The 15,541-nt window shown below is 43.3% G+C and overlaps 1 protein-coding gene across 1 annotated transcript; it reads left to right on the top strand.

The window, feature by feature from the left end:
• Positions 1-10,594: 10,594 nt before the first annotated feature.
• LOC134441945 (collagen alpha-6(VI) chain-like) lies at positions 10,595-14,582 on the top strand (the record flags this gene model as incomplete). The annotated part of the gene is made up of 4 exons (XM_063192326.1): positions 10,595-10,817; positions 11,862-12,179; positions 12,965-13,438; positions 14,036-14,582. Coding segments are annotated over exons 1-4 (1,562 nt in total), but the record flags the coding sequence as incomplete, so codon positions are not given.
• Positions 14,583-15,541: the final 959 nt, after the last annotated feature.

The following is a 15,541-nucleotide window of genomic DNA, read 5'->3' as shown; positions in this document are numbered from 1 at the left end:
AAGTCTACGGTGTTTGACCCTTGCTCATCACCATGCAATGAGCATAGCAGTGAAACAACCATCAACGTTATGCCACAGTACAAACATAATTGGGTATCGCGCCAAGGTGGCACACAGAAGGGCATGTATACCATTCAAGCCCGTTAGGCCTACCACGCAGCAACCTGTGCGTCCGCATATTCAGCTGCGTCTTCGGAGAGTAGTATGGTAGCGCTCAGTTAGTGTGGGTCCAATAACCCAACACGGTCCAACATCACCTACTGGCAAACCCTGGCTGGAGTTGGATCAGGGTGCTTCTCAGTCACACTCTGTATAACATCAAAAGTCGTACTGGGGGAGGGGGGGGGAGGGTGGGTGAGCGGCCGATGAGCGCCAACCGGTACAGCGGGGGGTGGGGGGGGGGGGGCACAAGAGATCATCGTACCTGTCGGGGTGAGGTGTGGATTAGCCACACCTGGCTAACGACGAGCCAATCATAGTAGTGCGTAATTTATACTGAAGCCGTTCCAAGGGCTTCCAGAGCCCTCCTGCCCACGCCCACAGGCAAGCTGGTTTGTTTCTACATTACCACATGCACACATAACAGAGGGACGCCATGATTCCAAACCCTGTTACACAGAGTATTAGCTCACCCAAAAATACTCAGAGTCGGGATCTTACTGTGAGACCTCTGTGACCCAAAAACTATTCTAACTGAGAGGGCTAGCTCACACACGTTTCTATCCATTTTCGTTAAACAACTATGGGCGGCGGTTAAGTGTGTGCAGAGTCCATCGTTCAAGCACTGAGTTTTTGACCATTGTTAGGGTAGCATGAGTGCAGTGAATCTAGGCTACTGAAGTTTTCAGCGAGAGTGCCCTACGCACTGGAACATAGTAAGTCTAGAGGATAATGTCGAAAGAGATGTTCACTGCTTCCGCCGGAAGAAAGCACAAAATTGGTATATAAGGTAGGGTTTTTTGGGGGATGCTGATTTTCCAATTAGAAAAGCGGCTCCACACTCCGTCAGACACGAAGGGATCTACTTCAAAGAAACATATTTCGAAATCCAAAGTATGGCCCGCCATCGCAAAAAACCTGTATTTGTGTTTTGAGCCAATAACTTTGGATCTGGTTGTTTATATGAGCATGATCTTGGTCTCAAAATGTAGGTTTTGTGGCCCAATAATTTCCTATTTAAAGGCATGATATAAGCCCTCTAACGTAAAGATACTGAACAACAAGATATAGATAGAAATATAGGAAAAGGTACTTTTTGGGTGTAATCCTGGCTACTTACTTTGTGAAAAACTATTCCAGTTATTAAGGTGATCAAAAATCATTATGTTTTTTCTTATAACATATACTGCATGCTTCTGTCGTAGCTCGTTAGCACTTTTGTTTGTCAACATGCTTTCGTGCTCTAGATTGGTCATTTTTGCCGCTGCTATGGTCGTGATGCTGTGAACGTCATACGATTAACTTCGTGTTTCCTCGTGTGCGATCTGTTCTAGTGTCCCTGTATACTTTTTTTTTTCTAGAAGAGCCATATTGTATGCCGCTTTTGTTCATCTTCTGCTGTGAAGTTGGGGGTTTTTGGGCAAGCTACGTGGTGTTCTCTGCAAATAAGCCTTTACATCTGTGCAATGTTTTGCAACACACATTCAAACACAAAGCGTCGGGGGTCCTGCATGTCCTGTGGGTCGATATACCCTTGGTCCGCAGGCTAGAATAAAAGTAGGGCGGGTGGGATCTGAATGTCACGTGCATCATGGGGGTGTATCATGCTGGCAACTTGAGGGGGTTTGTTCAGGGGGGGTCGAGATTGCTATACACATAATATGGGCTGGCCATAACGAGGCGTCTATGTTGGTGGGATAGGAATTTAGCACCCAACTTGCAACTTTGAGTTTATGAATTTGGGATCATGAGTATCAACTTTTTTCAATCAAGCCAAATTCTGTTCACTCATAAAATCACAAAAAAAGTTATTTCTGGAAGAAAATAAATCAATAATAATAATAATAATAATAAGACTGCATTTCCGGAGAGACAATGCTATTAGTATGCTTGCGGCTTATGCACACACACACACAGAGAGCTGTTGTATACACACACAGAAACACGAGGGAAAGAGATAGAGGTCTGAGTGTGTGTGTCTGTGTCTGTTTGTGTGTGTGTGTGTGTGTGTCTGTCTGTCTGTGCGAGAGAGAGAGAGAGAGAGAGAGAGAGAGAGAGAGAGAGAGAGATGTGTGTGTGTGTGTGTGTGTGTGTGTGTGTGTGTGTGTATGTGTGTGTGTGTGTGTGTGAGAGAGAGACAGAGACAGAGAGATGGTGTGTGTGTGTGTACGTGTGTGCATGTATGGATATGCTTGAGGCGCCTTTCAGCAATGGGTGGGTAGGGAGAGGTAAGGGTGGGATTCGAACCTGCAACCCTCTGACAGACCAACACCCTACCCAGTAGGCCACTGCCACTTACTGTATAGAGTGGCCACAGCAGCATATTAGGCCACGGTTGCCCAGGTGACAGCAGAGGTCTAAAGTTCTACAAGGCTGCGTGTGTGTGTGTGTGTGTGTGTGTGTGTGTGTGTGTGTGTGTGTGTGTGTGTGTGTGTGTGTGTGTGTGTGTCTCTTCACACAGTTTGTATTCAGAGCCAAGACCTCTCTGACAATGCCTTTACCTAGTTGATACCTAGTTAAAAACCCCAGGACAGGTCACCTCTCACTCTAACTGCCACAGTTTGTGACATCATCTTGACCATTCTACCATTCATTTCAATGAGGGGGAAAACAGAGAGAAAACTGAGGAAAAACAAGTCTGGTGAACAAATGAAAGGGGGTAGGCCAGCGAAAAATACACCACCCTGGGCCCTTTTCGAGCCGTTCGTTTTGGCACTCGAACCGTGTCTCTATCTCGAACGCTGCAACGATTCAAAGCCGCCATACTAATGAATGGCGATTCCCATAGGCCGAGGTGAATGGAAAAATGTAGAATAATAATAAACTCTTGATGAACAATTAGTATGCTTTCCCGCAAGCATACTAAATAAACTGTTGGAGAACAATTAGTATGCTTGCTGGGGGCAAGCAGAGGCCTTTGGCAAGCATACTAAATAATACTATAGGACTATTTCATACATGGTAGACACAATCATCTGCTGTTACGAGGACATATCTGTCATCTGGGAACTGTCCATTTGTTACCAGCGTAGTTATCTGCATTTGCCAGAAATGCCTGCCAATCTGGTAACAAATGAACAGTTACCAGATTTGGACTACACTACCAAAGATGCAGTTGCCAAAGATGTATTCCAACTAGAGGTGAAGTGCAGCTGTACTAGTACTTGTACAAATAGACCTGCCAGATCTCGGTGCAAGTGCATGGAGGCAGAGTTAAAGTGCACACGTCTGTGCAAGTGCACATGCAATTTCTAAGACTGACCACTGACTGTTTTTGCATCTGTCATAGTTATTGTAGAGTGGATTATTAAGTGTTAGCCCTATGGTCTTCTGTTTGCTTTTTGAATGCAGGGAAAAATGATGTTCCCCAGAGTATTCATCATCATCATCATCATCATTATTATTGATTTACTTTCTACCAGATATAAAGTTTTTAAGTTGTGAATAAAATGATGGACTGACTGAAAAAAAAGCTGGTACTCATGATCCTAAATTCATAAACTCAAAGGTGCAAGTTGGGTGCTAAATATCACATAGGCTTTATGCAGCCATATTTGTGTATAGGTGTCCTAAGTATCTGTGTGCTTCAGGGATATTCTGAACAAATCAAGTTAAGTGATAACCCAGGCTTTATTTACAATAAGTTACGTTTCATTGCAACTTTGAGGGCATTTCCACCTTTTATCTTAACAAAGCCCGGATTTAGCTGTCCATTGGCTAAAAGTGTGTTTATTACATAGTGTGTCGTTAATCTGGTAACCAAATACTTCGCTCACCGGTTTCTCCTCTTCATGCTGAATCCATACATATCTCATATGTTAGTTTGGTTTAACTAATCAAAAGTAATAACAGTTTATATATTTTCGAGCGCCCCCCGCAGGCCATTTTGTTATCTGTGTGTTTGACACTCGAACTCAAATTGTTCTATAGACCCTAAACTTCAACTTGGAAGTGAAAACAAAACTTAAACACCAATTTGAAATGACTGAGCCTAATACGACCCCACTAAAAGGATCTACAAGTATGAAAATATAGCTATCGCAATTGCGGCCATCTTCAATTTCTCAACTTTGAGGTGAATCCTTAATATTTTGAAGCGCAAATGGCTTACTCATGACTTCAGCGATAACCAAAACCTATAATTAGTCGTCAAGATCACTATTCTAGTGCATATTCATCCAAAGTTGTGGATAACTATAAATTTGGCCATCGGAGATGTCGGCCATCTTGGATTTCTCGATTTTCAGTGTGGTACCTAGGTTTTGCAAAGCTAAATGGCTCATAAATTAATTCAGCAATCCCAAGAACCCACATTTAGTCGCAGAGGTCAGGATTATATGACATATGCAACCTAAGTAATGAAGAATTGTTAATTTGGCGGCCATCTTGGATTTGTCCATTTTGAGGGTGATCCCTTGATTTTTGAGCTTGGAGCCGCTTCTTATCGTAATCAGCATACCTGAAAACATTTGTATACAAATTTTCATGCTTTCTTCCGGAAGTGAACATCTTTGCCAAAAATCCTGACATATCCTCTAGACTATAGTACCTGAAGTACATAAGTGCGCAATATGAGACACAGCACATTTCTTTTTGTAGGTCTCAGTCCAAAGAACCAAATGCAATTCTTTCTGGACCCATGCCCGAAAACCATCAATTGACCATCATTGCAATGCTAACCATGTAAGTCAGTTTCTCGATTCTTGCCTTTGCTAACCGTCTTAAGTCGGTCTTGAGTTTGTCGTAAGTTGCTCTTGAGTTGGTCTTAAGTTGCTCTTGAGTTGATCTTAAGTTGGTCTTACGTTGGTCTTTAGACGCAAGACCGACCGAAGTCGCGACCAACCTTTGGACGTACGTACGTACGTTCTCAGACGAGGAAGTCTTCGGAAATGCTTGGAGTGTCTCGCCTCAGCTCGGCTGCATTGGTCGCAAACAAAGTAGTGACGGCGTCATGATTCACGTGGCTGTCAGATACAATAATTACAACGCTATCAAAGTCCACAAATCTTTGTCAACACAACCGTGCCCTCAAAACCATCCCTCTTCGACAGCATAAACCAAATAATGCATTACATGTCACAATGTCTTATATTTTATTCCGGTTTTGCTAAATCAATTTACGATACGTCTTCAGTAGGCCTAGGCTACTTCTCTCAGAAACCGGTGGTTGGTGGATGAGTGGTTGTCATGCCTTGCCGGAGGGTAATAGCAATGATTCTAGACCCGAAGGGATAAATGTATGCATGGACTTTTAAATCTCTAACATCCATAATATTCTCCTCTGAGTCCGCTTGAGTTCTAATTTTCACAATATGTTGTCGCAGTGGGAAACAAATACCCACGCGCGCACAACGTGGTCGGATTGCGCACACATTGTGAACATTTCTACTATGTCATAGACTACGCTACACGAACTTCAACCCATCGCAACTCTGGGGAAAAAAATGCAGCTTAATGAAATAATGTGAGGATAGCCTACTCTGAAAGGCATGCGACATCACATTGGGATCATTTGAATCATTGCACATTTGCTTAGCGCGGCCCTCTGTCATATGCGCGAGGCAGAGGGTTGAGAATATGGACACACACGCGCGCGCGCTACTGATATGTCGCGCTGTCTTTGGGTCAGATATGTGTAACCTACGTTGTTACCCATGTCTCTACCTTGAAGTGACGAACTGGTTGCTTGAGTCTTTTTACAATGATGGAAGAAAGGAGAGACAGCTGTGAAGGTGGTTGCTGGAGAAAGCGCGGTCTTACTGTAGTTGAAGTAATTTTTAAAAAGGCTTCAACTGTGGATACCCCAAGGGATGCCTTCATTGCGCTCTTCAGTGCGAGAGGGCACCAAGTTAAGTCATTTCCCTTTGAACAACCACACAGAGTGGACAGTTCAGTGCTGCTTGAAATGATTACTGAAAGGAGCCGAGAAATAATAACAAAAAAATATTTGTCTGTTTGTCGTCTTTCTGCCAGCACGTCTTTATGCGCAACGGCTACAAGAAAAACAATCGCCATTATGACCTTTACGCGTAAAGATGTGCAGGAAGGGATGATGCACGGAGGGTCCGTCAAACACAGTACACATGACATCTCCATGAAAGTCGTTAAATACTTGTCAACGCAATCATGTCACCGAAATCCATCCCCAATAACCAAATGTCGGTCTACATATCACTGTAGCATAATCACTCCAAATAACTACACAGAAATGGCCGGTGAAAGCGTGATGGCATGTATACTATCCTAATTCTCACTTGCTGGTGGTAACTGGTAACATATCCATTTCGGCTGAATTTTAAATTAAGCGCAGGTGCCTTATCTGCACAACAGTATATCCAGTATATCCACTTCCACTCATCTCTCTCTCTCTTGCTGGCAGAAAGACGGCATACACAACCAAATATATTTAAAATGGTCCAATCATTGCACATTTTGTGTGGTAAAAGTTAGACGCTTGTGCACTTGGTGGCAGTAATCAATCACCGTCACTTGAACTCTGCCTGAACCTGCCCCAAGACGCTGAAATGTCAGGAGCAAGACCAACTTAAGAACAACTTAAGAACAACTTAAGAACAACTCAAGACCAAGCCGGAAGACTGTCTTACGAGCGACTTAAGACCTTGGTTACAACGTTGGTCTTAAGAACGAACAAAATGGCTAACGTCGTTAGCAAAGGCACTGTCGAGAAATGACCCCCATGTAAGTCAGTTACGGTGAACTAGCCTCTCCGATAGAGGTCAATGGGATTTATAAACTATATAGCAGATATCCAACAAGTTTGGAGGCTTTGGAATGAGATTCTTTCCATCCCTGAAGGACAGGATGAAAAATTGTGCGGATTCACACAATGTCAGGAACATTTATATATTCTGAGCTAGCCATGACAGCTAGCGACAATATCAGACAGCTTTCCACAATGCTCCGTTATCCCAGCTGTCACTCAAATTTAAAGCAATGCTAAAGATAGGCTACACATACAGTAGTGTGTAATTATGCCTGCACTGTAAAAATAGCTGTTAATTTAGGGCAATTCTGCAACAGCATTCTACTGTTTTTCGGAAAAAAACAGACAACTACTGTGAAAATACTACTTTGAGTCACATATTCAGCATAAACAGTAAGTACTGCACAATAGCAGCATTCGCCGTTGAGGAAACAACCAAGTTATTTTAGGCAGCACCATTGAAACCCATTCATCCTCCACTTGTCCGTGATCACCATCAAGCTTCAATACCACCTGAAGAACTTAAGTCATTCTCAATGGTTAAAGATTCTCTGATACTATCAAGCATGATGAAACAATTTCTAAGGAAACTACAATACTTAAAAAGTGCTTGATGCAGCAAAGTATGAATAGTATGCATTTTGATAGTGATGAACGTATGAATGGCTGAAACATTTTAAGAACTTGCAACACTCTTGCAACAAGCAGTCCCATCTAAACCAATCTGCTAATCAGTGCCTGACCTCACCTGAGTACTAAGGGCTGTTATGCCATTATTCAATTACGACCTTCACCTGCCAAATCCCTGATGGCTCTGGTCACATGGTACCCTTGCACCTGTATATTAATCTGGACTATCAACACTTCAGTTGCTTACCTGCCTGCTGGCTGGCCTGCATGGCACAGCATAGCACTTGCTTGCCTACAAGCTTGCTTACAGGCTTGCATACTTTCCTCTTTGTGAAAGCTTGCTTTGTGGCACTTGCTGTGTGTGGCATCATTTGTGGCATCGTTGCATATAATGTGCCTGCTGCAAATTAGGCATTGCTTTGAGAGCTAGCTTGTAGTGCTGCTTTTTTGCTGTGCTACTTGGTGCAAATTACGTTTTTACAGACTGACCAATGCTATTTTCATCATTGGCTCATCAAGAGCTGATGCATTAAAAAGCCCCCCTCACACACTCCCATTGTCATTGTAACATAGCACTGCGTAGGCCTGCACTGAAATTGTATTCATGCCCCACACATTCAAAGGACCACCGCATACCAGCATCTCAATATAGCATAGTGGCGGCATGGTATCATGCTCAAGTTACTTCAGTCATGGTGACGGTGGGGCGGTAACATGGCCAGGGTATGGAGAATGATGGGTGAGAGGGAAGTTGCCATGGCTATATTCATGAATGCAACTATGACCCAGTAATTGCCTGCTATCTCACAGTTCATCTTCAACTTTTTAACTGTAGTGTACCGTTATTTTACATTTACTACTGTATAAATATTGTAGAGCACTTTTAGTTTAACAATACAAATACTGTGAACGTTCTGTAGAGTACTGTTATTTTAACAGTTCAATTGCTGCTGAAAAATAGTTATATACTGTGGTACATTAAACAGTACTGAGCTGTATTTGATGTTTGGTGTGAAATTACAGTAGAATTACAGGTAAATATAATTGCCAGTAACTGCCATTATTTTGCAGGGGAAATCTCTTACAGTGTGTGTTAATATGATACGTGGTAAGTGTTGAGGACAAAACCCTGGAAGAGAAACGTGGACCGGAAGTGGAGGCAGGGATGTGCTCTAGAGCGAATTGCGCTACCCTGGCGATTTGTGCATGTTAAGTGTCAAATCGGGTCGTAGCACTGCTTCAACTGTGCAATTTACTTAAAAGGGGTGACCAGGATTTCAATTTGATTTTCATTTGATTTTCTTCCCACCATACAATTGCAGATTGTAAGCTGGTTGTGAGGTGAAATCGCTTGTCGTTACCTCGTGTACACTACACACAATGCAAGACTCACAATTAACATCCAATTTAGCATAACAAACTTGGCAAAATCAGGCCAAAAATTGCAGTGTATGCCTGGATTTAGTTGAGGCCTGCTCTCTCTAATTTCTATTACGTTGCCTAAAGTAGGCCTACAAGAGGCACAGACACAACTTTTAATGTTGAATTACGGTTAATGTAGAAAACTAACAACAAAAAAAGTTCCAACTTTGATTAAAAGTTTTCACCCACATTGATTTTTGTTTCAGTATGCAGCCAGGATGACGCAGCCGATATTGTATTCCTGGTCGATGGCTCTGGGAGTATTGGCAAAGAAAACTTTCAGCAGATACGACATTTCCTCTACCATCTTGTAGACAGTTTAAATGTTGCCCCGGATAAAATGCGCATTGGTCTGACTCAGTACAGTGGTGATCCACGGACTGAGTTTCTCCTGAACACGTATGAAGACAAGCAGGATATTCTAAGGTACATCAGGAACCTGCCATATAAGGGAGGTGAAACCATGACTGGGCTTGGATTAGACTTCATCCTCAAAACACAGTTTACTAAAGAAGCAGGGAGCCGAGCGGGAGAGGGGGTACCGCAGATTGCCGTTGTCATCACAGACGGCATGTCACAGGATGAGGTTGGTCCACCTTCAGATGACTTGAGGCGTCGTGGAATCGTACTCTACGCTATCGGCATCAGAGACGCGGACATAGAACAGCTGAGGAAGATCGGCAGCGAGCCACATAACCAACACGTGTACATGGTCTCGGACTTCAGCGCTCTGCAAGGCATCTCTCAGAACATTCTTCCACACAACCAGTGCACTTCTATAAAGGAAGCTAAACCACAATGCTCAGTTTCTTTGAAATTACAGGGTAAATATATAGAGTAGAGTACTTTTATTGATCCCGAAGGAAATTAAGGTGTCTGTCAGCTTACATAAATACACAAATCCAAACATACACAAAGAACTTATACACATAAATGCACATTACAGTAAAAGTATATCGCCACACACTCTCTCTCCCTCCCTCTCTCTCTCCCTCTCTCACACACACACACATCCTCTCTCTCTCTCTCACCCCCCCCAACACACACACATTGTCACACACACACACACACACACACACACACACACACACACACACACACACACACACACGTTTATGAATGTAATACAATATATATGTTGATACATTAATACAGGTAACTATTGAGTATTATTTAGGGCAACATACTGTACATACAGCATACATATAATAACAGTAAAAATAATATTAATTATAACAATAATAATAATAATGATAATAATGATAATTAATAACAATGTGGTTCAACTGTTTTATTAGGTTAATTATTCACACATTTTTCCTTCTTACAGGCTTTGCTGACATATTTTTCCTGGTGGACAGTTCAATAAAGCGACAGCGACTTATGAAGCAAATTCTTGATAGGCTGGCAAACGACCTTGAGGTCAATATTGACACCTATCGCATGGGCCTGGCACAATTCAGTGATGACACCAAGGAGGAATTTCTTCTTAAACAGTGCGAGTCCAAAGAATATACTCTTCAAAAAATCAAGAGCTTCAGACTGAAACCTGGTGATTCAAGGAGAATTGGAACAGCACTGGATTACGCCCGCACTAATTTTCTCACCCCAGAGACCGGAGGTCGACTCTACCCGGGCTTCAGGCAGTACCTGGTCCTCATGGTGGCAGGAGGATCAGATGATAGTGTGTACAGACAATCACAGCTGCTCAGAGACCAGGGTGTTACAGTGATTACAGTCGGGTTTGATAACGCAGACCCCATGGAAATGCAGATCATCGCCACGAAGCCCTCTCTGTCCAAGACAATGGGGAACACTGACCAGATAATTCAAGACATCAGGACTAATGTTGAAACATCAGGAGAACTAAATGTTGCCAACGGTAATTATTTGACAATGACAAGTCCCTTGCTGTAGTAACAAATCAAAGTACAAAGAATAAGTTGCTTGGTAATTGAAAACGAGTTGAATTTGACGGCAAAGCATCAATTCTACTATCTCTATATCCCTATCTTGAATGGACTTGCCCCCAAAAGTGATTTAGTTCAAATCCATGCAGATCTAGTAGCTGGTGACCTCTGAACTTTGATCTGTTTACATACCTATCATATCCACCTTATTACCTTGTACACTAACCCCGTACATTTCAACGCGTTTCACGCTACCACAAGATATCCAGTCTGCTAGTTCAAAAATTTCAAACGAAAATGGAGGCTGCTCACGAGGCTTCTAACTTGACAGAGCCTCTTTTATAACCTTATTGTCACCAAAATGCTAATGACCAAGTCTTAATCGGTTACCTAAGTCTCCATTAATTGTCATAGTAATGTTGTTATAATGTAAATTTCAACAAAGTGAATAGGCCCATCGATGGGCCCATCTGCAGTAAAAGGCTACTTTTAAGACCTCAGGGGTCTCTAAACACCGTGGCCATCTCAGATGAGTGTACAAATGCACCTCAAAATGACTTAAGTCAAATAGGTTACAGTTACTCCATATTTCATCCCTCGACATTTAACGTAAGCATTGTAGCAAACACAGACACACGTATATAGTATGTACATAAAGATTTACTTAAATGTTATGTGGGATTGGGAACATAAGAATAGTAATTAACCCATGCAGATACTTCAGTGTGGTATGGTATGCTTTGGGGAAGCTGTGGCCTAATTTTGAGGGGTTGGCAATAAAATCGAAAGGTTGCAGGTTCAATTTCTGCACCAGCAAAAAGAATATTGGTAGTTTCCTGCTCTCTCATCCAGACAGGTTTAATGGGTTGCTGCAGGCACTTAATAAACTTCTTTTTCAGCTTGTACCTTACTATTATTTTTTTTTTAAATGGCTGTTTCTTTTTTGTGCATGCATATTGCAATTTCTAAATATTCTGTTTGTTATTATTTATGAACTCTTTTCAATTCTGTTACAGAATGCGAACAGTCCACGGTGTCAGATATTGTATTCATTGTGGACCAATCCATCACAACAGAAAATGAAGAATTTCAGATTGTTCAGAACTTCATTTACAACATTGTAGCTGGTCTGGACATCAGTTCAAACAAAGTTAGAGTGGGCGTAGTGCTATATGGTGATGAACCCAAAGCTGAAATATACTTGAACACCCATAGGAATAAAGAGAACATCCTTCATCACATCAAGAAACTTCCTTATGTGAACACAACCACTGCAGACACTAGGAAGGCTCTGCTCTTTGTGAAGAGAGACGTGCTCACCACCAAGAGAGGAAGTAGGTTCATGACAGCTGTTCCTCAAGTTGCTGTTGTCATCACAACCGGGCATTCCACAAGTGATGTCAGAGGTGCAGCTGTGGAATTGCAGAGGTTTGGGCCTGGAATGAAGGTCTTTGCAGTGGGAGTGAAGAACATGAACTTGAAAGGACTGGAGCATATCGCGTCATATCCAATGCCAACCTTCCTCTTCACTGTAGAAGAACTAGCAAATCTCGTCTCCATACAGAAATATGTAAGAACAAGCATTTGCCATGTAACTGTAAACCCTCAAAGCAGGAAAAGACCTCTCTATCCTGGAACGTCTGGAGTAGGTATCCCTGGGATTACTTTGACCAGGACAGAGCCTTTGAAAACAGGTTGGTACAACAACAACATTTTAAAACTTTATTAAAAACATGTTTTTTGATTAACAGGGCTGTGGTTGTTATAATTGGTCTCATTCTTTGCATGTACATTCTTCAGGTAGTCTTGAACATTTAATGTGGCCTAATTCTAAAGGTATAATAATACACAATGTGATGCGAGCGTCACAGTGTTGTTGCATTGCCCAAGCTATGGTAGTCATCTTCCCCCATGGCAGCTTTTGTGTTCAATAGGTGTACTGATTTGGAGTTCTCCTCTTACAGTATATCATGCCAGAAAAACTAATAACACGCATAACCCAAACAAAGGTTTACATGTGATTTCCTAAACGTGTGATAAATATAAAATACTGTAAACACAAGTACGTTTGATCTTACATGCTTTACTGTTTAACTGAACTATTTTCTGCCTCTTTCAGGTTGTTTTAAAACAGAACAAGCAGATCTGTATTTCTTAGTTGATCAGTCTGGAAGCATTTTACCATTTGAATTCCAGTTGATGAAAAAGTTTATTCAAGATTTTTTGAATGTTTTTCAAATTGGACCCAACCAGGTCCGTGTAGGTCTGGTGAAATTTTCGGACACAGCAAAAATCCAGTTCAATCTTGTGGATACCACAGATAAGGCCGCAATTGAACATACAGTTCAAGGCCTTTTTTTGGAAGGGGGAGGTACATACATGGGTGAAGCGCTACAGATAATTCAAAAACTATTTCAACAAGCAAAAGAGAACCGAACAGATCCAGACATACCAAGGATACTGATCATAATCACTGATGGAGAATCAACTGATGAAGTAGCAAAACCTGCTGCAGAGCTGCGTGACCAAGGAGTCGATATCTATGCTATCGGTGTGAAAGGTGCAAAGGAAAGCGAACTGCTGGAGATCTCTTGTGAGAAAAGCAGGACTTTCTCTCTCAGCAGCTTCGATGCCTTATCCACGACCGAAGATGTTATCGTTCAGCAGATGTGTTCCAGAAAAAGTGAGAACCTTAGATGTTATGATGTAAAAATCCTAAATTCAATATGTGTCATTAGCCCAGTTTATACTGCGGGCCATTGGCCCAGGAACTTAGGCCCAGGAACTGAAGGCCGGGAACTTAAGCCCAGGGCTAGAGTTCCTGGTGCGTTTATAGGCCTACTGCAGGACAACTGAAAATTCTAAATGGAATGGTAGCCGTGGTAACCCATTTAAAAATGACATGTAAGCACCAGGGCTAACTGGTGGCCCTGGCAGTTGAGGAGGACCTGTTACCTGGACAACAGTTCTTGGTTTGGCCCAGTTCTGGCCTAGCCCAGGCGGTATAAACTGGTACAGGGGCTGGGCTTAGGATCCTGGGCTTAAGTTCCTGGGCCAATGGCCCGCAGTATAAACTGGGCTATTAAGTACTGTATATATATGTGCATGGCATACTGTATTTTGTCTTAGCAGCTACATGTTTTTATTTGATTGTATATTTTACTGAGTTGTTTTGCTGTTTTCTTCTCAGCTTGTAAGGATGTGAGAGCAGATGTCATCGCACTAGTGGAATCTTCGGCCATGATTTCGCCAGCAGACTTTCATAACATGACACACTTCATCAAGTTCCTGATGGATCAGTTTGAGCTTGGGCCTGATGCGGTGCGAATGGGCCTGGTGCAGTACGGCACAGAGCCAAAGCTACAGTTCCAGCTCAGCGGTGACAACAAGCACGACATGATAACGAAAATCGACGCCAGCATGGTTGAAGTGGGAGGCGGCACTGCGGAGACTGGCAAAGCACTCCGATACGTTTCGCAGCTTTTTGACCCTTCGAAGGGATTGGGCGGCCGTCCTGGCGTCCCACACATCCTGGTCGTCGTATCTCAGGGTAGGGCGACGGATGCCGCTGCTGCCGCTGATGTCGCTGATGCTGCGGAGATGTTAAAGGGGGAAGGAGTCCTCATCTATGCTGTTGGCATCAGCAGTGAAGAAAACAGTGAAGATACGTTCATACTGGGTAGTGGTGTCTCCAACAAGCGCTTTTTACTGGAGGACTTCAGTGAGCTTCAGGCAAAGTCAGAGCAAATTGGGGCTGACATCTGTCATTTCTAGCCGCCTTAGAGGCCGTTTGGGGCTGACATCTGTCATTTCTAGCCGCCTTACAAGCCGCTGACATCTGTCATTTCTAGCCGCCTTAGAGGCCGTTTGGGCTGACATCTGTCATTTCTAGCCGCCTTAGAGGCCGTTGAGGCTGTTGAGGCTGACATCTGTCATTTCTAGCCGCCTTAGAGGCCGTTGAGGCTGTTGGGGCTGACATCTGTCATTTCTAGCCGCCTTAGAGGCCGTTGGGGCTGACATCTGTCATTTCTAGCCGCCTTAGAGGCTGTTGAGGCTGACATCTGTCATTTCTAGCCGCCTTAGAGGCCGTTGGGGCTGACATCTGTCATTTCTAGCCGCCTTAGAGGCCGTTGGGGCTGACATCTGTCATTTCTAGCCGCCTTAGAGGCCATTGGGGCTGACATCTGTCATTTCTAGCCGCCTTAGAGGCCGTTGGGGCTGACATCTGTCATTTCTAGCCGCCTTAGAGGCCGTTGAGGCTGTTGAGGCTGACATCTGTCATTTCTAGCCGCCTTAGAGGCCGTTTGGGGCTGACATCTGTCATTTCTAGCCGCCTTAGAGGCTGTTGAGGCTGACATCTGTCATTTCTAGCCGCCTTAGAGGCCATTGGGGCTGACATCTGTCATTTCTAGCCGCCTTAGAGGCCATTGGGGCTGACATCTGTCATTTCTAGCCGCCTTAGAGGCCGTTGAGGCTGTTGAGGCTGACATCTGTCATTTCTAGCCGCCTTAGAGGCCGTTGAGGCTGTTGAGGCTGACATCTGTCATTTCTAGCCGCCTTAGAGGCCGTTGGGGCTGACATCTGTCATTTCTAGCCGCCTTAGAGGCCGTTGGGGCTGACATCTGTCATTTCTAGCCGCCTTAGAGGCCGTTGAGGCTGACATCTGTCATTTCTAGCCGCCTTAGAGGCTGTTGGG

This window comes from Engraulis encrasicolus, unplaced genomic scaffold, assembly GCF_034702125.1.
Source record: "Engraulis encrasicolus isolate BLACKSEA-1 unplaced genomic scaffold, IST_EnEncr_1.0 scaffold_1000_np1212, whole genome shotgun sequence".
Classification (NCBI taxonomy): Eukaryota; Metazoa; Chordata; class Actinopteri; order Clupeiformes; family Engraulidae; genus Engraulis; species Engraulis encrasicolus.
This window is presented reverse-complemented; position numbering and strand designations above follow the sequence as displayed.